Source organism: Pundamilia nyererei, unplaced genomic scaffold (assembly GCF_000239375.1).
Source record: "Pundamilia nyererei isolate P.nyererei 1_Seehausen unplaced genomic scaffold, PunNye1.0 scaffold00362, whole genome shotgun sequence".
Classification (NCBI taxonomy): domain Eukaryota; kingdom Metazoa; phylum Chordata; class Actinopteri; order Cichliformes; family Cichlidae; genus Pundamilia; species Pundamilia nyererei.
In genome coordinates this window covers 203,860-226,076 of record NW_005187763.1, presented here as the reverse complement: position 1 = coordinate 226,076, position 22,217 = coordinate 203,860, and the positions used below count along the sequence as shown (strand labels likewise).

The window sequence follows — 22,217 nt, the reverse complement described above, 5'->3', positions numbered from 1 at the left end:
AGTGTCTAAAGCAGGGGTGGGGAACTCCAGGCCTCAAGGGCTGGTGTCCTGCAGGCTTTAGATACCATCCTGGGTCAGCACACCTGAATGAAATGATTAGTTCATTACCAGACCTCTGGAGAACTTCAAGACCTGTTGAGGACATAATTTAGTCATTTAAATGATCTATGTTCGATCAAGGACACATCTAAAACCTGCAGGACACCGGCCCTTGAGGCCTGGAGTTCCCCCATCCTTGGTCTACAGCAATCTGTAAAACACTGAGAAGCTTCTGGTTTGGACCTACATTTCAGCCAGTGCTGCTGGAGAAACTCATGGAATTGTGAACATAAAATTCAATTCAATTCAATTTTATTTATATAGCACCAAATCACAACAACAGTTGCCTCAAGGCGCTTTATATTATAAGGTAGACCCTACAATAATACATACAGAGAAAAACCCAACAATCATATGACCCCCTATGAGCAAGCACTTCGGTGACAGTGGGAAGGAAAAACTCTCTTTTAACAGGAAGAAACCTCCGGCAGAACCAGGCTCAGGGAGGGGCGGGGCCATCTGCTGCGACCGGTTGGGGTGAGAGAAGGAAGACAGGATAGAAGACTTGCTGTGGAAGAGAGACAGGGGTTAATAACAGGTATGATTCAATGCATAAAAAAGTACCATCAAAATTTTGATCGACCATGTAATACATCTGGTCCAGATGAACAGAATCAACCTTTTGGGACTTACTTACCTGGATGATTGAACATGCATCAAGACCTAGTCATAGATTGGCCTCCCCAAAACCCAAACCTTAACATTACTGAAGCAGTGTGAGATCATCTTCACAGAGAACAGAACAAAAAGCAGCCAACGTCCAAAGAAGAGCTTTAAATGTCCTTGAAGAAGCCTGGAGGAGTATTCCTGAAGACTACTGGAAGAAATGACAAGAAAGCTGCCTGAGAGAGTTCAGGCTGTGTTGAAGTATAAAGGTGATGATACCAAATATTGACTCTCAAGTTTGTTGGAATGGCAAACTCTGTTTTTCTTTATATATTATATGTTTGCACAGATTTATTGCACCTCTTTCACGTTCTTTTAGCGAAACACAGAGGAATGAGGAGCGGCTCGAGACTTTTGCACAGACGCCGTAGTCTTAAAAGAGCCATCTCTTTAAAAATCATCGTACAGATGTGTGCGTGTATAGGTCAACTAACTAATCTAATCAGTCCTAATAAGTTAAAAAGCATAATGCAAGACATGCTCACAGTTAATGATGTATTTTTTTGTTATTAAAGGAAAGTCCAATTAGTAATATCCCAGAAAACCTGTTAAATCTGTCTCAGTGAACCCAATTAAACTAATTCACATCTTTTAAATGAAATATTTATGGCAGATATTCAGTCCAGTAGCAGCGCCTGCTGTTTATTCTTTCAGTTTACTGAATGAAATATATCAGCGATGGCCAGTCTGGAGGACATCTTGATGCTAACTGTTGATAGCTTACAAGTTTCTCTCAACAATGCTGCAAAAGCAGACACTGTCTGTTTCCCCCCCATAAGAGTCTAAAAAACCATGTTTTCTTGTGAGTTTTCTTGTTTTCTTGTCATCAAAGTATTGGCAGGAATACAGACTCTGTAATCAGATTTTAGGAGGCCAGGAGAAGCGGAGACTTTCCTGCTGGTTTTGGTATAAACAATCAGAAGGAGAAACAGTAACTGAGACAACACAAGCCAGACTGTGCGTACAGACATGTGTTGGAGGAGGTAAAGATGCTTTTCATATGTGAAGATTTTGAGAAATTGTTAACATTTGGAGCTCTGTAGTCACTTTTTTTTAAAATACCTTGTTATATTCATCTTGATAAATGGTAAATGCTGATTAGGAACTAGGCAAGATTTCTATTTTAACTTCAACTTTATGTAGTAAATGTCACTCGACGGTGTAGTGGCTATAAATTAATAACATCTATAAGCCTCCTTTTAACTATTCACTTGTCTTTCTAACGGGCACTGAAGTCTCCTGAGATAATGAAGGCGTTATTGTGCTACCTGAACAGGAAGAGGAAAGCGCTTCTGTTTTGCCCAGCAGCCATTTATATCTTTCCCCAGGTAGCTGAAACCGTGGACAGCAAAACAACTGGGGTACCCGTGGAAACACTGCCTGGAAAAAAAAAAAAAAAGAAATCCATTGTCGGTGTGCCAAAAAAGGTGAGAGAAACTGAAGGTAAAACAAGAGTGAACTTCAGAGAGCTCAAGGACCTGTGAGGGCTCAGAAGCAGCTTTCAGTCAGCAATATTCCTCTCAGTAACAACACAAAGCTTTGTAGTCTTTGCAACAGGGTCAGTGGGGGGAACGATGTCAATCTACTAATCACAGAACAAGCCGGTGCCACTGATCTTGGAGGTCACTGCAAGTAACTGTACGCTGGAATCTGCCACTTGTATCTACATCATCTGGTTGGACATTAAGCTTTTCATATTTGATTCAGTGGGCTGATGCTTTTATCCAGACCAAGAGACAAGAACTGAAAAATAAACCCAAAGCTTGAGGCTGTCTCCTAAAAAAGAGTCACTCCCAATAGACTCCCATGTTAAAATGTCCAACTTTTAACCATTAAAAGCATTTTTACAGCGTAGATCTCCATGGATAGCTTCCCCTTCATAACAACTATGAGTGCAGTGATTTTCTTTCTTTTATTCTTCTTTTTAACTCCTCCACCTGGATTATTGATTTAGTGGGCGTGGCTGCATTGACCGACAGAACACAGGCAGCGGGAATCGACTGGTGTGCTCCACCACATCCATTAAAATAGATTGCTTCACTGTGCGACTAATGTTGTAGCTCGTTGGGTTGTGCTTCAGTTTTGGGGAGTAAAATTCTAATATCTTATCAGTCTTAGCACTAATAGCTGATTTGTGTGTTTGTGTGTGTGTGTGCATTGCACCCATGCAGTTCATGGACGTATATCGCTAACCATGCAGGAGAGCGTTGGCTGATGAGTCACGACTAAAAACTTCGAGCTCTAAAAAGCATCACGTTGGTGGTCAAAAATGTGAAGTTCAAAACCAGTTAGGTGGCATCATAGTGGCTACATCTGTCTTTCTAAATCATCAGTTTTAGAGTAAAACATACTGTAGTGGTTAAGATGACTCAGGATTGCACTTCTCCTTATTCGTCTCCAAATGTATGAGGTTAAATATGTGCCAAAATTATGTTCCCATGGACACTGGACCGTCTCACTGCAGCATTAAAAGCTACATTTTAGCTATTAGCAGTGGCTCATGGTGAAAGTAGCCATTCGTTTTACCTAAATCCCCTCTCTTCCTTATGATATCACTCCATCTATTATCCTACCCCCATCTCTTCTTTGCAGCTAACTGTAACAACAGCAGCCTCCTGTGACTGCAGGGCCTGTTTCTAGTTGTTTCTGGTAGTACTGTTGACGGCGCAGCAGCTGCAGCCCCAACAGCTATCAATGCAGGTTCATTCGAAACATTTTGCTGCATCTATTTTTAGTTTAGTTTATCTCTTTGCTTTTCAGCTCCACCTTTTTTGCTGTTGTTTGTCTATATTTATCAACCACCTCTTCTACTCTGTTCCATTAGGTGCATGAGTGCAGTAAAGGTAGGGGAGGGGCCAGCTCGTTAAGAGATTTGATTGGCCAATCCAGTGCCAGTAATGAAAATGACCAAATGGGCTATTATCAGTGCATACAAGGCCAGCGCATAGTGGCCCTTCAATTGATCAATGGTCCTAAAAGTGCATCGGCCCACCAGGCAAATGCCAGATCACCAGTCCAGCCCTGTCCCCATGTATCACCTGACTTATGTTTGCATTGGTCTCGATATTCGGCACTTATTCTTGAGTAGTTGATGTAATCGACTGTACCGTAGCAGTTGTACTAATTTGTGAATGATACCTGGCATCATGTTCATTCTATTGATCATTTCATACTATTTGTAAGATGTTATAACTAATCTAATATTCTTATTTCTGCCTGATCCATTGTGAGGTGTTGATTTTTGCGATGATGGTTTTTGTAGTTATGAAGAAGATTTTTAAACTTGTATAAATGTGACTCACAATTACTCACATTGATGTTTCTGCTAATATCATCACCCGACTAATCACATCACATGATGTTTATTGGGTTTATTAGGCAGTAACCTCTAACTGGATGATTGAAGGTTTTCCGGTGGATGTGTGGGAATACACAGATATTCCCGTTATGCCCGATGAAGGTCAGTAGGAACAAAACATTTTAATTTAATAAATGTATTAGCAGGCTGTAGGAGTTACATTGAAATGCAGGGGTTTTTTTCTGCAAATATGAGACACATGAGCACAACCTGCAGAGCAGCAAAGAAACAGTCAAACAACAGGAAGTGGAAGAAGACGACTCAAGTACTGACACAAAAGTGTTGTAAAGAATAGACAGTCTGGTAGTCATGAGTGAAAACGTACAGCTAAACATTAAAAATAAAAAGGTTTGACAAAATTAAGTAAATCAGAATCCCATTAAAAATTGTAACATTGTGTTCATTTATTCCCTGTCATCTTCTGTCTGGGTGTAAAATAACGTGAACTACATTCCCCACGTATAATCCAGCCTTGAACGCCGGGTTCGTCACTTTGAGCGCTAGAACTGTTTGACAGCTTGCGTAGATGGTTGGAGACTTGATGAATGACTGACTTCCATATCTTCAGACTGAACACGAAGATAAACGCATGAGAAACACATGTTAAAGCAGCATTTCTGACTGTTATCAGAGATACATGATGAACACCTGCCACAGAGGGATGTTTTCTACAACCTGGAAACTTCTTCTCACTGATTGCCTGTAACAGATGGATAAATAATTAGTTAGTGTTTTAAATAAAACCAGGCTTTAGATGCTTAATTATAGCAACACTCCTCATAGGCAGATGTGCTGCTTATTAGAGGACAGAACTTTGATTAAATGCTCTAAATAACATTTTAATGTTCTCCTTTTAATGACTTTTCATAATGTGACGCTCTATGTTTTCTAGAAGAGAATGAGGATCAATCTAGCATTTCCTTCCTTGCACAAAAAAGTGAAAGCACGATTAATTAACTTGTTCTTAAGCCTTTCTGAGATTAGCTGGCTATGTTTATTTTATTTTATTTGAAGTCTGCATCTCACTGCCGCAGTTGCCAGTCTGAGGCCTCAGAGTAGTGGACCTTCTGTCTGCATCAAACCGAACCTTTCGCTCGAGTGATTTCCATTTAAGGACGCTGATGAAAACTGCGAGAAGCAGAGTTTAATCTAATTCAGGGACTTTATTTTTCAGACATCCTGTGCAGGTTACCAGCGGCCACCACGGGATCAAAACAAGATCTGGAAGTTTAGTGAACTGAAGAGTACGCTTGATTTAATTAGAAGGGAGTTTTTTTTTCTTCTGTTGCTGGCTTGTTTCTCCTCTGCTGCGCCTTCCCATTATTCGCCAACATACAGTAATGAAAGTCTGTGCTGATTGCAACCACATTGGTGGATCCTTTTGCTCGTTTTAACACATTAACATAGTTTGCAACAACTAGATGAGCTCTTGATGAAAGCGATTTGATTAGAAAATGCTGGATGGTTATGAAACGGAGGCCGAAACACCTCAGTTAATTCAGCTTTGAAGTGTTTTATTTGACAGTCACTGATTGCACTCATCTTAAAAAAAGGACCCTTTAACACAGACAAATTCTCTCTTATTATTCACATTACTCGCAAGTTACCTAAAAAAAACCACACACATAGCAAATGTTGGTTTTAACAACATGAGCACCAAGCCAGATTTTCAGGAATTGTTTCTGATATAATTAGTGCCATTTCACGAGGAAAATAACATTTGGGTACATTTGGGTCCATTAAATAGAGACCTGATAACTGTTCTGTCCTGAGCTTTTGTTTCTTATAGCACCCACTTGACCACACCACCAGAGGGTAATTGCAAATGTTCGAGGGAGGAATATCACCAGAAGTGGGAAAAGTAAACCTCAGTTGGGTTGACAACACCATAAATGTCACTTATGGTCAAATTTCTAAAATTTTGACACCAAGGGCAGAGTTTCTATAAACTGTTTGGCAGATGTCCACTTGGGACTGCCAGTCATAGGCAAAATACAGCAGTCCAGAAAGTTGAAATAGACGGTCCACATTAGACACTTTTAATCCTACACAGAATTCTCCAACATTTAGAGACAGAGAGGAGTTCTAGATAAATATAATTTAGCAAATCCCATAGGGATTGGGGGGGTTCGAATCTATAATATTTTGAAATAACACCCAATAAAAACGTTGACCATGTTAATTATGTTCATTCTAATGTGCAGAGATTGGCTAACCTGACCAGGGAGTGCAATAAACAGGACTGTCAGAACAGTTGGCGTTAAAGTCACTTTTGACAGTCCACAAATCCTTAATCATGGCAGCACATCAGTACATTTAGGCATGAGACAGGGTCAAGATGACCTGCTGAAGTTCAAATCTCACAAATCCCAATCTTGAAATCAAATCTTTAGAGGAAGAAAGGGGATTTAACTAATTTTGAACACACAACTATCTCCACGGTTTAGAGAGAATAGTCCAAAAAAAGATCAGATACCCGTGAATGTAATGTTAATGTGGGAGCAGAATGGAAAGATGTTTTTGAGCTAACAGGAAGGCAGCAGTAACTCAAATAACTACTCGTTGCAACTAAGGTATGCAGAAGAGCATAGCAGATGGGCTACAGCAGCAGAAGACCACACAGAAATCTGAGGCTCTAATTCACAACTGGTCATTAAAGATTGGAAAACTGTTGCCTGGTTTGATGCGACTTGATTTCTTACACTTTTGGATGGCAGGTTCAAACTTTAGTCTAAACAACATGAAAGCATGGTATCAACAGTTCAAGCTGCTGTTGGTGTGATAGTGTGGAGGATATCTTCTTGACATACCTGAGCATTGTTGCTGTCTGCAGTTTGTGTTTGTGGCCACAATTTACCCATCTTATGGGCACACTTGTGGGTACACTGAGTACTTCCAGCACCATAATGCACCATGTCAAAAAGTAATCATCTCAAACTGCTTTCTTGAACATGACAATGGGTTCACTGTAGTCAGATGGTCTTCACAGGCACCAGATATCAGACCAATAGAGCAGCTTTGGGATGTGACGAAACAGGAGATTCACTTCATATTTCTCCAGCTGACAAATCTGCAGCAACTGTGTGATGGTATCAGGTCAATGTGGACCAAAATCTGTGAGGGGTGAAGTGACCTGTGAGTGGAAATGATCAGCATGGCCCACAAGGGATGCAGCTAATGTAAATTACAATTGCTTTTTCCACGCTTCCATTTTTCACACACTAAAACGTGCTTGTTATAAAGCCTTGTGTGAAGCGCTTTAGAAAACTGCTCTTAACTACATCTGCTGCTGCATAATTAATCCTGGTTAAAGTGCAGTTGGATCCTCAGAGAAAGACAGCCACGGCATTCAAAGTTCTTAAACATTCAGATTTTTTACTGACCTCAAGTCAAGGAAAGGTGATCAGAAAAGACACGGAACATTTTTCTTTTTACAAGTTGAGTCAAAATACTGAACGTGACCTATAACCTCCCTGTGAAAGAGGGACAAGGATACCCTTGGGAGAGTATGAACACCAATAAAATTATCCACAGTGTAAATCAGCTGAAAGGGAACAAAACTATCAGTGTGTTGCTTCCAATTAAAATAAATTTTGTGGGGAGAATTCACTGCAGTCACTTAAACTAATAATCTAGTGATCAAAGTGGAAGATTTATATGAAATAATTGATTTTACAGTGATAAATAATCATCTCGAGGGCCTAGATGCTTGAACGGATTTTAAGTTTAACAAATAGTTTTTATTACTAGAAAATATCCCCTGATGAATGTTGTATTGTGCCCTAACACCGTTGTGTTGAAATTATTCAAGGACAAGGCAGCTGATACTCATTACTTTAGTCCAACATGTCCTTTAGTTTATGACCTGCAAATGTAATAGCATTCAGCGGTTTGTGCTTAGCATTAATTAACAAATGCTAACACGGTAGCACACTAAACCAAGCTGGTGAATCTGGAAAACATGATACCTGCAGCATGTTAGCGTTCTTCTTACTGTTTTTAGCATTTAGCTCAAAGCACTGTCTAATTACAACCTAACGGTGCCCCTAGCGCGCCTGCAGACACGTAGCTGCCAGTGTGCTACAATAAAAGCTAAGAGAAGGTCAGAAATTTGCTAAAGCGGCTGAGCGCTGAACTTTACAGGGTTTTATTTGAAGAGGCCACTTTTAATGAGTAACTTTTCACCTGTGGATTAACTTGTATTAGTGCAGTGGCTCTGTGGAACAACTAATTGCACGTTTGCAGCTCCCACGAGAAGCAAAGGCGACAGGAACGAGGGACTGAAGTCGTTCACCTCAGCCTCCCGCCACCACAGCAGTCGACCTCCTTTGAGACTGAGCAGAGAAAAGAGTTACATTGTTTTTTATTTAAAGATTTCTTAAAAAAACACGACTTATCTGAGTATCTTTGGGATTAAACCTGGGTTTTCAGTGTTCACCTCTTACCAGGGTACATCGCCATGGTAACTTAAGCTCCAGGTTTAACCTTCTTGGCAGCAGGTTGTGTTCCAGATTAGAGATCAGTCAGTTGTCCAGAAAATAACATCACCAGTCCTGGAAGATTCCTGTGTCTGTGCACAGATAGCAACAGGATCTAGAGTTTTCTATTTCCAATTTATCAAGAAGAAATATCGATTCTTTGACACTAATCATTTCACTGCAGTTTTTTTTCTAAGCTTTAATATATTGTACTGTGCAAAAATCTTGAGCTGTTCCTCTATTCTTTATATAATATTTCCGGAGAGCCAGGCTTTCTTCTAATTTTGCAAAAATAGTTCTTTCAGAGTTTTTCTTTGCAAATTGGCTGCTTTTTTACTCATTTTTATGGTGGCGGTAGATGTTGGATTTGTTATTGATCTAATTACAAACACAGAAACATACAGTCTGAATCTGATCTAATATGCAGAACCATGTGGAAAGCATATGATCCACGGTGGCTTCATTTTTCAGCATGAAGATGACCCCAAACACACTGCCAGTGTGTATCAATCATGCCTTCTCCTCCACAGAGCCAGAGCACAACATTGCTGAAGCAGTGTGGGATCATGTTGACAGAGAACAGAACAAAAGGCAGAAACATCCAAAGAAGAGCTTCGAATGTCCTTCAAGAAGCCTGGAGAACTATTCCTGAAGACGACTTAAAGAAATGACAAGAAAGCTCTATCAAATGCACATTTCAAATGCTGTGACGACAGAGCATTGATCCTCAGACACTTACATGCACAGTCAGCGTTTTTGCTGGCTTTCCTTCCTGGTTTCAAAAAAAACTTTATTAGTGTAGTAGGTCTTGTCCAGTGTTACTGACCAAAGCACAAACATTCATATAGCTCTTTGAACACTAACACTTTCAGTCAAAGGAGCTTGCAAAGAAAAGTGTCTGGACTTCTTTAAGTTGCTTGAAGACGTTTCACCTCTCATCCGAGAAGCTTCTTCAGTTCTAAGGTCAAATGGTGGAGAGTCCCAGATATAAACCTAATGGGAGTGACCCCCACAGAGGGACAAAAGGACCCCCTGATGATCCTCTAATCGCCTGAGCCAAGGTGGGAAACTGGGCGTGGGTCCCAATCAGCCAGAGTTTCGGGTGTGTTCATTGTGAAACCTGGCCCCACCTTATCAACTCCTGAGTTTCTCTGATACACCGGCTACATAGGGGATGACAATGTTGTTGCGTCTGTCGACACCTTGGCTCAGGCGATTAGAGGATCATCAGGGGGTCCTTTTGTCCCTTTGTGGGGGGAAACTCCCACTAGGTTTATATCTGGGACTCTCCACCATTTGACCTTAGAACTGAAGAAGCTTCTCGGATGAGAGGTGAAACGTCTTCAAGCAACTTAAAGAAGTCCAGACGCTTTTCTTTGCAAGCTCCTTTGACTACGATGACCTGGATGACTGAGAACCTTCACAGACACTAACACTTTCACTTTGTCAGTATGTATCATGTGTTTAAGCTCTTCATATTTTCCTCATATTATCACCTTTAGTAAAATCAGCCGCTCGGCTGCCAGCACACTTATCCATGTTTGTGATTGGTCACATGCTGCCAGTGCCAACCCTTTTCATGTGAACGTGCTGCAGCTAGACTGATAAACCCTGGATTAGCCTGTTGAGTTTATAACCACCTTCGTGCGACGGCTTCATCTGATGGCTGATGTCAGGGAAAGTGAAGCCAGATTGTGTAAAGATACTTTGGGTGTACTCAAAACCCAACTTTTAGCCTAAATTTGAGAACAGCCCAAATGACTTAAAACTCGACACTGCACTTACTGTGGCCTCCAGCAATATACCTGCCAAGGCTGAAGTAAATCATATCACCCGAACACACACGTTCAGAGATTCCTTCCTTTAGATTTAATGCCCTAGTGAGTATTTACAGCAGCATATGTGGGACCGACTTAAAATAAACAAAGGGTTCGTGGCAGTTATAATGAAGGAAAACGCGTCCCAGTGCAACAGCATGGCTCACTGGTGTGTTTTAATAGTTTTTGAACAACAATTAAGTTATGACACAGAGGAATAAGTAATATCAGGCTACTGCTACGCATACAGTACTTGCAAGGAGGCACAATTCTCCGTTGGTTTTCCTATTTTGGAAGGGATTTAATGACAATTAGAAAATATTTTTAATAATCTCAGAGCTTCCTGAGGTTTCTGCACATGCATCCTTTTACTGATCGGGTTTGTGGGCAAAGGCCAGAGTATCTGCATTCTTTTCTGGGACTGAATTTATGCCTCACCATTCCTTTTCTATGAATCATAAGCAGAGCTAAAAAAAAAAAAGAAGAAGAAGAAGAAAACGTTCTCAAGGCCCACAAACATGAAAACAGCAAGGTCAGTGTGTTTACTCTGCCGTTGGTAATATAAAGCTCATCTCAGCGCGAGTGTCTCCAATTACAACAAACCACTGGGCTCGCTGCTATTCCTTAATAGCTTCTTCCATATCTGACACTCTTCATTTCACATAATGAGGGTCTTCAAGATGTGAATAAAGGTATGCATATGATTTGGTGCGAGGGCTGAAAATGAGACGTGCCTCGGGGTTCACTTCAAACAAGACAAAATTTGCAGCTCGAGAGAAACTCGGTGGCTTTAAAGCCGACATCTGTTCTTCGTCCCTCGTTTGGGGGCCAGAAAGGAAGCAGCCTGGGCTTCTGTGCCAAGGAGCCTCTTGTCTAAATCTCTGCCAACTTATTTGTCGCTGTGGCCTCATTGCCCGAAGAACCAGCCAGCCACTCCAGCCTAATGGTACGGTCATCTGTCGGTTCATCTCACAGCTCGCAGCTAAAACCTGGTGGCACAGAACATCAGAGAGCAGAAAGGAGGAGGAGGGAGGGAGGGATTGAGAAAGGGAGGGGAAAGTGAAACCAAATCCCCGAGACTGGAGTCGGTCCTCGCTGTTAACACCGTGAAGTCACCTAAAGTTTATTGCTTGTCCATTTGCCAGCAATCCAAAGAGAGGCTTAACTCTCCCAGGAAGCCACAGAAAGCTCTTTAACTGCCTGACCTTCCTGTGTTTTTATGGAGCCGGGGAGCAATTTAACATGTTTTAGTTAGTCTGCTTCACCTCAGCGGAGATGCTAGAAAGTGATACGATGCTCGGAAATCAGCATTAGCCAAGCCTGATAGGCTCAAAGCACATATCTGCCTCGAACATCTCAACTGCATTCATGTTTCCAGCAGGAATTCATCATTAGACTGGCCTTGAAGTGCATTATACCGCTACCTTGAAGTCTAATGGCCTGTAATAGAGACATGTAAGTATACAATGAAGTTAAGGCTGCGAGACAGAAGCTGAACGGATCCCCCCCAAAAAAGAAGAATAGACGGGGTGAAATTCTGCTACCTCTGGGATAAAGAAACTGTCACACAGGCACGGCTTCCAGTTTATCTTTTAATTAACGTCTCATACACCGAGACAAACACACCATCAATAATGCAGCGGCAACATGCTACAATATTAATGCCAGACGAAATGAGGTAATTAGACGGGGGGAACTATTTCCAGCGCATGTACGCGCCCAGCTAGCTAGCATCGCCGAGCGGGAATTACTCGGCGGGATACAAAAGGGATACCGCTACAATGGAGTCATGAGAAGAGGGGAGCAGCTGATCCCATGTGTGCCAGGGCCAAACGGGAGGGGACAGAGGGCCAACGTTTTGTTTGTCAGGATGAACAAATGGTGACAAACGATAGCAAATTGGAGTGAAGGCCCCCTGCTGAGCTATGGTCTGCCCACTGAGGTCTCAATAGAGCAGAGGTGCTATGGCTCGGGAGGATAAAGACACACATATATAAAGTTATCGAAATGTAATAAAGTTCTAAGGCGTGCCGCGCATACAGAAGCAGGCCCAGCCACGACAATAAGATGCCAGAGACAGGAGCCATTGGAAGCTTGGAGACGACACACAGAAACAAAGGGCTCCACTGACTATCTAATCCAATGTTTCACATGAAAGGCTTGAGCCTCTGCCGAGGACTAAAACAGCATTTGGCCTAATCCTATAAATCTATATGATCGAGACAGATGGAAAGTAAGTTCTCTCAGTCTGTGCCACTGGGAAAGAAAGAGAAAAAGCCTCATACCTCTCACCCCCATAGCCCTTGTTTCCAGCCTCATCTGCAGCAAGCTGCATAGCATAGCAGGCGTATAACCACAACACGGTCTAAAATAGATTTCGGGGGCCAGCTCAAGCCACGTACAAAAAAAAAAGTGTATTTCATTTAATTGGCTGGATAAGACAAAGATTTTTTAATTTCCCCTGAGATACGGGTTGCCAACTTGTGTTTTTACACTGAAAGAAGAAGAACTGTACTCAGAGCAGTGCCAAGAATTTACAATGTTCTCTCTCTGTTTCTTTTTTTTTTCCACGGGCGATGCTGCGTTTTTTTCTCTCTCCTCGGAGAGCTCTGCAGATATTGGATTAATTATGCAGATGTTTAAATATCAACCTCGATCAAAGACTCCTACTAGTCTGCGAACCTTAGTTTGTCTGCGCTCCGTCTCCTAAGACCTGTCGTGGCATATGCTCCGGCACGGAGGACACACTTTCAGCTTTTCCTCTCCGTTTCGTGATTCTCCTTCCCTTCCTCCCTCCTCCACACAGACAGGCCATTGTGTGCGGGCACAGATGAGATTTGCATGCATGTTAGACTGGATTACACATGCAGGCTCTGGGAACCCGGACCCCTGTGGTCTCCCTTCACCGTTTGGGCCCGAAAAACCGGCGAGTTCTCCTTTCAATCAACAACTTCAAACAAATCTCACAGCTTAATTGGCTCAGGAAGATACAGAATCAAAGGTTACATTCCTTAAAATTTGAGAGAGTGGGAGAAGAAGAAAAAAGTTTTGCAGTCTCTCTGCAGCTGCCCGTTTAAATTTGTCTCAAAATCAACTGCAGTGAAGCGGGGCCCTCATCAAGTTTTACATCCATCAGCAGCCAGGTTCCTAACTCGGGGAGATAAGGGTTAATCCTCTAAGTGATATGTTTAATCCCCGATCTTAAGATGCTGTGTGCGAGAGGGTGGGAGATGCCAGATAAGAGAAGGCAAATCTCCTTAAAAATAGCTGAGAACGCAGCATCAATCTGCCAGGAGATGCAACAAACATTTGATGATTTGATTTTAATTTCATATTGCCTCTTTCGTCAATACATCCTTGATCATGCACGTGTGTGTGTGTGCATGTGCGCACGCTTTCCGGTCAAGCCTCTCCAGCCTCGTCAGTGTATTTATAGAGCATTTGTTGACACTGACACAGTATTAAAGTGGCTGCCAAACAGACAATGAAAACATCTCGTCTCCAAGCATTTGTGTGTCATTACATTTATTCATACGAACATTAAAGTAAATTGTCAGCGCTGTCTTCTTTAAGCAGTTAAGCCCCGCGGAGCGCCTCTCCTCAGCGGGATTATAAATGAGATAGGATTTAATATTGATCCTCCGCTGACCTCCTATGAAGTTCTCATCATTTCATAATATTCTCCACAAATGCTGCTGATGCGATCAATGAACTCCCACAGGTCCGCGCGCGTAAACCTTGACCTTAGCGCTTGAGCATGACCGGGCTGTGCGCGGCCACAGGAGAGAGAAGGCGAGGGACGACGCACGAGGATGCCTTGTTTACTTGATATGGCGACTCTCCGTGCGAGCCCCCATCACCCCCGGTTCTCATCATCTCTTCATGCTTGCATCTCTAGTTTGGACACTATTACATTTTTAGGCTCCACAGCACGCCGCTGAGTAACGCCACCTTCAAAGGGCTAGACCGTGAAGTATTGGATAATTTTTTACCTCGCACTGGAACGAAACTGGTTGATGAGCAAATTTACTGTCAGCTCTGAGGCTGTCTGATGCTGCTCCTCAGATGAAAAGAGGAAGGAAGGAGGGAAAAAAAGGAAAAAGAATCTGTCTCCTCACAAAACACGGGGCTCATAAGCAAGCCACATAAATAAATGAGCTTGATAATTATCGGAATATATTTCCATTCCTCTTACAATGGTCCCCAATCAATGAGCCTGCCTTTAAAAGTCAGAGCTCGCATATGTCCCAAAGGCATTCATTTCACTGACGCTCACATATGAGTTTGGGGGTGGATGCTTGGTGTGGGTGGAGGCAATTGATTCAATGTATCTGAGGCGATGCCAGCCGTACATAATACACAAAAAACAGCGACGGAGGAAGGGTGTGGGCGGCGGGGTGTGTGTGTGTTTGTGTGTGTGTCAGAGTAGGGAGGGCTACCTGAGTGACTGTAGCCTCTAATAAATCAAATCATTTGCCTTCCCGCCAGCTAGTCCTGTTTTGGAGTCTAAAGCTGCTTATGAGAAAAAAGACATGAGGAATTGTGATTTGTATTCATCGATACTGAGCCACAAGCACACGATGTCCCCTCTCCCACTCCCCTGTCAGCTCATTAGTCGCCCATCTCGATATTGCTATAAGGTGTAGATTCAAGCTCTCATCTAATTATGCCTGCACACACAGAGAATTAGATGAAGAAAACCTTTGCATAATTGGTCCAGAAATGTCCCTCCTTTAGTCCTGTGTGTATGGGTGTGTGTGTGTGTGTTGGGGGGGGACAGAGACACACACACATATTATTGGACAGGAGCCACACCCTGGCAATGACATCCAGAAGTTAGATTTTTAAGCCGGTAACAATAATGTGTGTGAAACTGTAAATCTTCGGCCAAGCTGGCAGGAGACCAACCGCCGACATCTATTTAAAAGATTTTTTTGATGGATAGTCTCCTCCGAGGAAACAGAATCACATCCTGGATATATACATTCCTGTATAATTAAACCTCTTAATAAATGATTTGCGAGGACAAATCTTTCCGCACAAAAATATGGATGGCAACCAGAAAAGGAAAAAGAAAGAAAGAAAGAAAGTCGTGGAATGAATATATCTGGCCTGATTTCTCCCCCCTCCCCCCACCTCCGTAGCTAATAACTCATTTATCATCTGCGACCTATTAATGACCATCTTCAGTAGAGCCGTAATACCATCAGGAAGAGGAGAGACACTCTTTGCCTTCCTGTTGCTGCTAACATAATTGTTACAGATCATCTCCATTCGAATGCGGGTGCAGGTGTTTGGTTTTTTTCTTTGCTTTGGGACCGAGTACCTTTATCTTTGTCAGATGACAGTGTCAATTTGGCTTCAAAGCCGGTCAATGCTAAAAACAGCCGTTTGTACATTTTTCCCTTGATAAAAGTGGAGTGGATGCATTTGATCAAATCTCTGTTGCATTTAAATTTCTATGGGGAGGAGGAAAAAAAAGTCATCTTATGTTGACTAATGTGTTAATTAAAAAAGCACCCCAAACCAAATAAATTATAATACAAAAACACCACAAAATTTACATTCTTGCATATGGAAATGTGTGCATTAGAAAGGTGATAGAAGATACAGTTCATGTAATGCATATAATTACATATTCTGTCTTCACTCTGTGGTTTTACATTACTATACTGCCCGAAGCTGGCACTTTTCAATCCATGAAATCCACAGACTGTATATTAAATATAGACATCCTTAAACCCCCAGACTCTAGCTTGATCATCCATGCTATCAGAAGTAACCAAGTATGCTAAGCTAACATCGAACTCCAGTAAGGATAGTTACCAAGCTTGTTCCATAGACTCCGTGTGTGCATCATATACAGATACCTGCTGAAGTAATGTGAAAATAAAACATTACCACACAGCAGTGAGGATATCTTTACAAACTAGTACAGAAAGAACCAACATCACAAACAGGTTATTGCAGTAAGTAAATAAGTAAGCTATAGAAAAATTAAAAACCTGTTTATTTCTGCTGTGAAGTTAGTTTTGGAGCATGGACGATGAAAAAAAGATGGATTTAGCTTCTGCGCTGAAAATATGAAGCCAATTCTGAAGTGACTTAAATCTGCTTTCTATCTCAAGGCCACCAGATGGCGATAGCTGTGGTTAGCCTATTAGCCCCTTTCCACCAGTACTTATTCGGCTCTATCTGACTAAGTTTGTAGGGTTTTTGACTAGGTGGTAGTACCTGCACCACTAAAATTTTTAGTAACAGCTCAGCCGGTATGACACCAACAGACAGCATGCCACCGACTGGCAAGTCACTGCCGTCACTCAATGAGTGAAATGGCAACGAGACAATGGCAACACAAAAATCAGCACCCTGGTCTCAGAGCCTGACAAAAAGCCATACTTAGATATACCATCGCCTCGACATCCTCCGTTTTAGTGTTGTGTTCGTGTCACATAGATATGACCTCACAGGGTTTTCGGCCGCGTTGTTATAGCAACCTGATGCACATTAGGTGGCACTCAATTGTAATGGAAAAAGAGAGAAACCCAGTAGAGTTGAGTCAAAGCCCGCTGAGTTGCACTATGTACAACTGGAAAACAGCTACATGTGAAATGGCTTTCTGCTCTGACCTCTGTAAACACTTTCCTGCTGAGTTATGGTCTCACTAACTCAATATGAATTATATTGAATTATAAAATTAAATCTATTTTGTTACTTGTGGTCGCACAACGTTTCAAACTGGAACCTTATCAGTGATATGAAACCGTCGTTATCCAATGAGTGTGTGGTTACACAGTCAGACCCGCTGCTCCCCATCAGCCTTCAAAACCAAAGGGTGATGTCATTATGCTACACATTATCAAGTCACTTTAACCTGTGGGTTATTGATGGGGTCAGTTAAGTAGCAGAGGGGATTGTTAATCAGTTTTAGCTACTTTGGTATTAATGAAATTAACAACTGTTGCACTAGAGGGGCAACAATGAGACAATCCACAAAGCAGGAATGTTTTTACAGCTGGAGGCCACGGACATTTTATCTGACTGGATTTACATTATTTTAGCATTTGGCTAAGATCAGTGTCATTGCTGGTAGCACGAGGCGATACCTGGACCCCACAGAGGTTGCACAGGTAGTCCACCTCCTGTTGTCCACCTCAGGAGTCCACCTCCACCTCCTCCAGGGTGGCACATCAATATGTGACATTGGCAGAAGGTTTGCTGAGTCTCCCAGCACAGTCTCAAGATCATGGAAGTGATTCAAGGGGACAGGCAGTTACTCTAGGAGAGCTGGACAGGGCCGTAGAAGGTCCGTAATCCAACAGCAGGACCAGTATCTGCTCCTTTGTCCAAGGATGGACAGGATGAGCACTGCCAGAAGTAGAGCCCTACAGAATGACCTCCATCAGGCCAATGGTGTGAATGTGTCTGACCAAACAATATGAAAAATGGGCTTCACGAGGGTGGCATGAGACCCCGAAGTCCTCTGGTGGACCTGTGCTCCCTGCAGAATTGGCAGGTCAATCACTGGTGACCTGTACTTTTCACAGATGAGAGTTTGGTGGTGGGTTGGTGATGGTCTGTGGATGCTTATCCATGGAGTGCTGCACTGCCCTCTATAGACTAGGCAACAGCACCCTGACTGCCATTAGGTATCTGGATGAAATCCTTGTGCTTGTTGTCAGACCCTACGCTGGTGCAGTGGGTCCTAGTGCATGACAATTCCCGGCCTCATGTGGGGAGAGTATGCGGCAGTTCCTGGACCCCACACTCGCCTGACCTAAATCCACCAAAACACCTCCGGGACGTTTTGTTTTGGTCCAACACCACAAAGTTGCTCCTCAGACAGCCCAGGAGCTCATTGATGCCCTGGTCCAGATCTGGGAGGAGATCCCCGAGGACACCATCTGTTGTCTCATTAAGAGCATCCCCGACGCTATCAGCCATGCATACAAGTATGCAGGGACCATACAAACTACCAAGTACCATTTCAAGTTGCTGCAAATTAATTTTCTGTCAAATGGACAAGCCTGCTGCATTGTTTTTCCACTTTGATTTTCAGGGATCTTTGAATTCAGCCCTCTGTAGGGTCCTGTCACTCCTAACACATTATCCAGTCCGTATCAGTCCAGATATCCAACATATTTTTTTCCCTCATTGAGATCTGGTGTATATTAAAAACTTTCTTTTAGCTTTTTATTCATGAGAAAAATGTCATGACAGTAAAACCACAAAGACCTGGCACGATTGGTTCAGACTGAGTGTAACACATTAAACTGTAGTTACTCCACTGTTCACAGCTCGGTTCACCACAGAGCAGCAGTAACATAAAAACCCGGAGTAATGGCTACATCCAGCAAGATATTTTTACACGATAGCTAAAATAACCGCACACAGCAGACTGATTGTTCCTCGACATGGCATGAAAACAGTTTGTACACAGAAAGCAGACTGAGTCATTTATAGTTATGTGGTACTACAACATGCAGATGCATCCACTAAAGCTCCACGGCACCTTCATCTGTTCCACAACCAGAATAGCCAGGGTTTCCGCTCTCCAATTACACAACATTACTTCATCTTTTGGCCTCTTTCTATCCCACTCACAAAAAAATAAAAAATCCCATCTCCATAGCAACAAACTCTCATCCATAGTTCACAAAAATAATTGTTTGCTCCCGCATCAAACAGTTGTTCCGTGGAAGCTGTTAAATTTTGAGAACTTGTGCGTCTGTGCCCACCTTTGGTATATTTAACATAAAAGCCCAAGGCCTCTGACTTTTCTATTTATGTCCTTTGTGTGCATCTGCCTCTATACGCTGCCGCAGAGGCTGAGGTGGAAAATAGTTGACTGCGCCGGTCCAGACGGTCTTAAAAGCAGGACTGTTCATTATTCACATGTCCTTGGGTTGAGTGGATGCATGTCTGTATTGCTTGTTATTGGTCAGCTCGGCTCTGATGCTATCACATAAAGGCACAGATGCTGGAAAAAAAAGCACTTAAATAAAAAAGATGTCAATGTTTCTCCTGCTTGTTGCCCCAGAAAGACAAAAGAACTTGTCGCCTGGTGATGCGATGACGACACCATGGAAATGTTTACCTGTTACAAAGGTGGTAAGACCACACTAAGCTAGCTTAGACTTCTGAAATTAGCAAGAGCACATTCGACTAATTTAAGTTTATTAAACCGCAGATATTTAACAGATTTAAATGTCTTTTGTTTATATTTATGTTGCAGTATAGGAATTTCTTTCAACCCACAGGATAGCAGGAATCATGCTGGAAAAAAGGAGAGTAAATTCAGGATTGACCTGATTCTACGCTCCCTCTTATCTCCCTTAAAATGTCAAGTACCTGAATGCGCTGATCAGGCCATGAAAGTACTTATATATATTATGTCCTTGAGTCCCAGAGATTAGAATTTCCATTTCAGGCAGAAAGCCTCTAGAAAAACCAAACATCACATGCTGAGTGAAGAAAACTGGAAAGGTTACTGAGCCTTATCTGCAATTATGCAAAAACAGAGAGATTGGCCAAACCCATGTTCATTGCTACAAAGGGAATCTACAATGCCTTGATGTTGCATTCTCATCTCGTAGTGCAGATATGTAGCACGCAGCACATCCTAGAGGAGGCTATAGGCAAGAACAGCTGACTGTACACTACTCACACCTAGTCATGTTTTGAATTATGAACACAGGCAATTAAACTTTAAATCCCCCCTTAGTAAGAAGATAGAGCCGACTAATTAAGTAAGTCCTTTTTAAATTTGGTTTTAATTCAGAGCTCCTCGAATGCCAAGCTGGCGTAGAGGATCAGATCAAAACAAGCTTGGTTTACTTTCATTCAAAGCTTTGCATTTTTGTTTGTGTTACATTCAAGTACCTAGTTTATTCCAGCATTAGAAGGGAACAAAACAACAAATCTGAAAATCTTCACTCTGTCTGACCTTCTTCTATCAGCAGCACTGACATGGAGCTTCTCAGATGTTGACAACTCCACTTCTGGACTCATTGTGTCATCTGTTCTCCGTCTCTCTCTTTTTTTCCAAAGGAAGAAAGACAAGAAACAAAGCTTTGCTACAAAGGTCACTCGGAAAAACCTGCTTCTTTCTCTCATTTATTTATTTTTTTCCAACAAACACCGGGGGAATAAAAATAGTTTGGTTTAAAAATAATGGCTTTCATCTTCATTTATGCCTCTGAATATTCAATATGAGAGCAATGGTGCCCCCTTGTGTAAAATATAATTAACAGTCTGATAGTAAATATGCACCTAAGGTCAATTATAATTGAATCTGATAGCACAGCTTAGAAACGAACAGTGTTATTTAACCGTGAAAGAGTGTGATCACCTTTACAGCAGCTTCTGAGGTCCAGCATGTGTTTTGAACATTTTTTATTCCACATTCATACAATTCCCTCTGCAGTAAACCTGTATTGATTCTCTCAGAGGTGAAGGGCGCTCCCTCTGTCCGTCTTTAGCCTCTCCTGCTCTTCACAAGGACTGCAGCTCTATCCTCCGCTGTCAGAGCTCTGTGCACTCTGGACCGCTCGCGGCTCAGTCAGGCGGTCGTAGGACAGCGCTGTCATAACCTGTGAAAATGTACAGTGTGATATGGCTTTGGAGAATAGAGAGAACCAAGTAATAAGTAGAGGCTATCAAAGACATGCTGAGTTAAAGATTTTACTGGCTAGAACAGCCTGTGGCTACTGTTTTTCACACTGGATTGGTGAAAAAAAAATTTTTTTAAGCAGCAGCTTCGGCTAGTTTCAAACAGGGAAGGTAGATGAAGGACAGAAAACGGAGCTCTTTCTCTCTGCTGACATTAAAATTAAAATAACCATTAAAGATTTTGTAAGCGTTAAATGATCAGTCTGAAGCCACACTCGTGTCTATGCTAAATGTGAAGCTACAGCTAACCACACAGCTTAACTTAGTTTAGCATGCAGAATAAACATAAATTCAAAAGAACAATTTGGAATTTTATCACCAAATTCCTTTTTTTTAAAACAACAGTAGAATGTAACATGTTATATTCCAGTGAGCTTTCCCACCTGCTGGTTTGTAGCGTCTGTTTTCAGTCTTAACGCTATGTGAAGCTAAAGTAAGCTATCCTTTAGCAGAAGGCGATTTTCTTAAAGCCATACACAGTCAGTCTGCCTAATGACCAAGACTATATTAGAGAGACACACTACCGAGACAATCACGAAATGAACTATGGGATAATCCAAAGCACAGATGGCTGTATTAAATATAAGTTTAAAGGGGAGAAAGGCGTTTTAAACCGTATTTTGAGCTTTTAACAGATTATGGAGTATATATATAATCTAGGGAAAACTAAAAGGAACATTTTTGGTTCAGTCGCACTATAGCAAAAATTGAGCAACAACCTTCTTGCAACTAGGAAAAATTGGTGATTGCAGGGTTTATGCACTGATGTTGTTTGTTGTGTTTTGTCTTTCCCCCCTCTCACCCTCAATCGGTCGTGGCAGATGGCCGCCCTTCACTAAGCCCGTTTCTGCCGGAGGTTTCTTCCTGTTAAAAGGGAATTTTTCCTTCCCACTGTGACCAAAGCACTTGCTCATAAGGGGTCATCTGATTGTTGGATTTTTTTTCTGTATTCTATGTATTATTTTAGGACCTTTACCTAGGGCTTAAAATCTGGGACTGTCCACCAATTGCTCTTAGAACTGAAGAAACTTCTCAGAGGAGAGATGAAACGTCTTCAAGAAACCTAAAGAAGTCCAGACGCTTTTCTTTTAAACCTCCTTAGACTATGATGACCTGGATGACTGAGAA

At 42.0% G+C, this 22,217-nt stretch overlaps 1 protein-coding gene across 2 annotated transcripts in view; it reads right to left on the bottom strand.

Annotated features, from left to right (window-relative positions):
* Window positions 1-20,178: 20,178 nt before the first annotated feature.
* The window catches only part of mfsd8l2 (major facilitator superfamily domain containing 8-like 2), an 11,860-nt gene continuing 9,821 nt past the window's right edge, over window positions 20,179-22,217 (bottom strand). The window contains exons 11-12 of one of the 2 annotated variants that reach the window (XR_001290625.1): window positions 20,770-21,010; window positions 20,179-20,454 (exon numbers count right to left, since the gene is read on the bottom strand). Coding sequence is in view for 1 of the 2 variants with exons in the window: in XM_013915786.1 (XP_013771240.1) it covers window positions 20,930-21,010 (81 nt within the window). In the remaining variant the exon portion in view is untranslated. Of the gene's footprint in view, window positions 20,455-20,526; window positions 21,011-22,217 lie in introns of those variants that run through there. The other variant, XM_013915786.1, reaches the window with a different exon arrangement.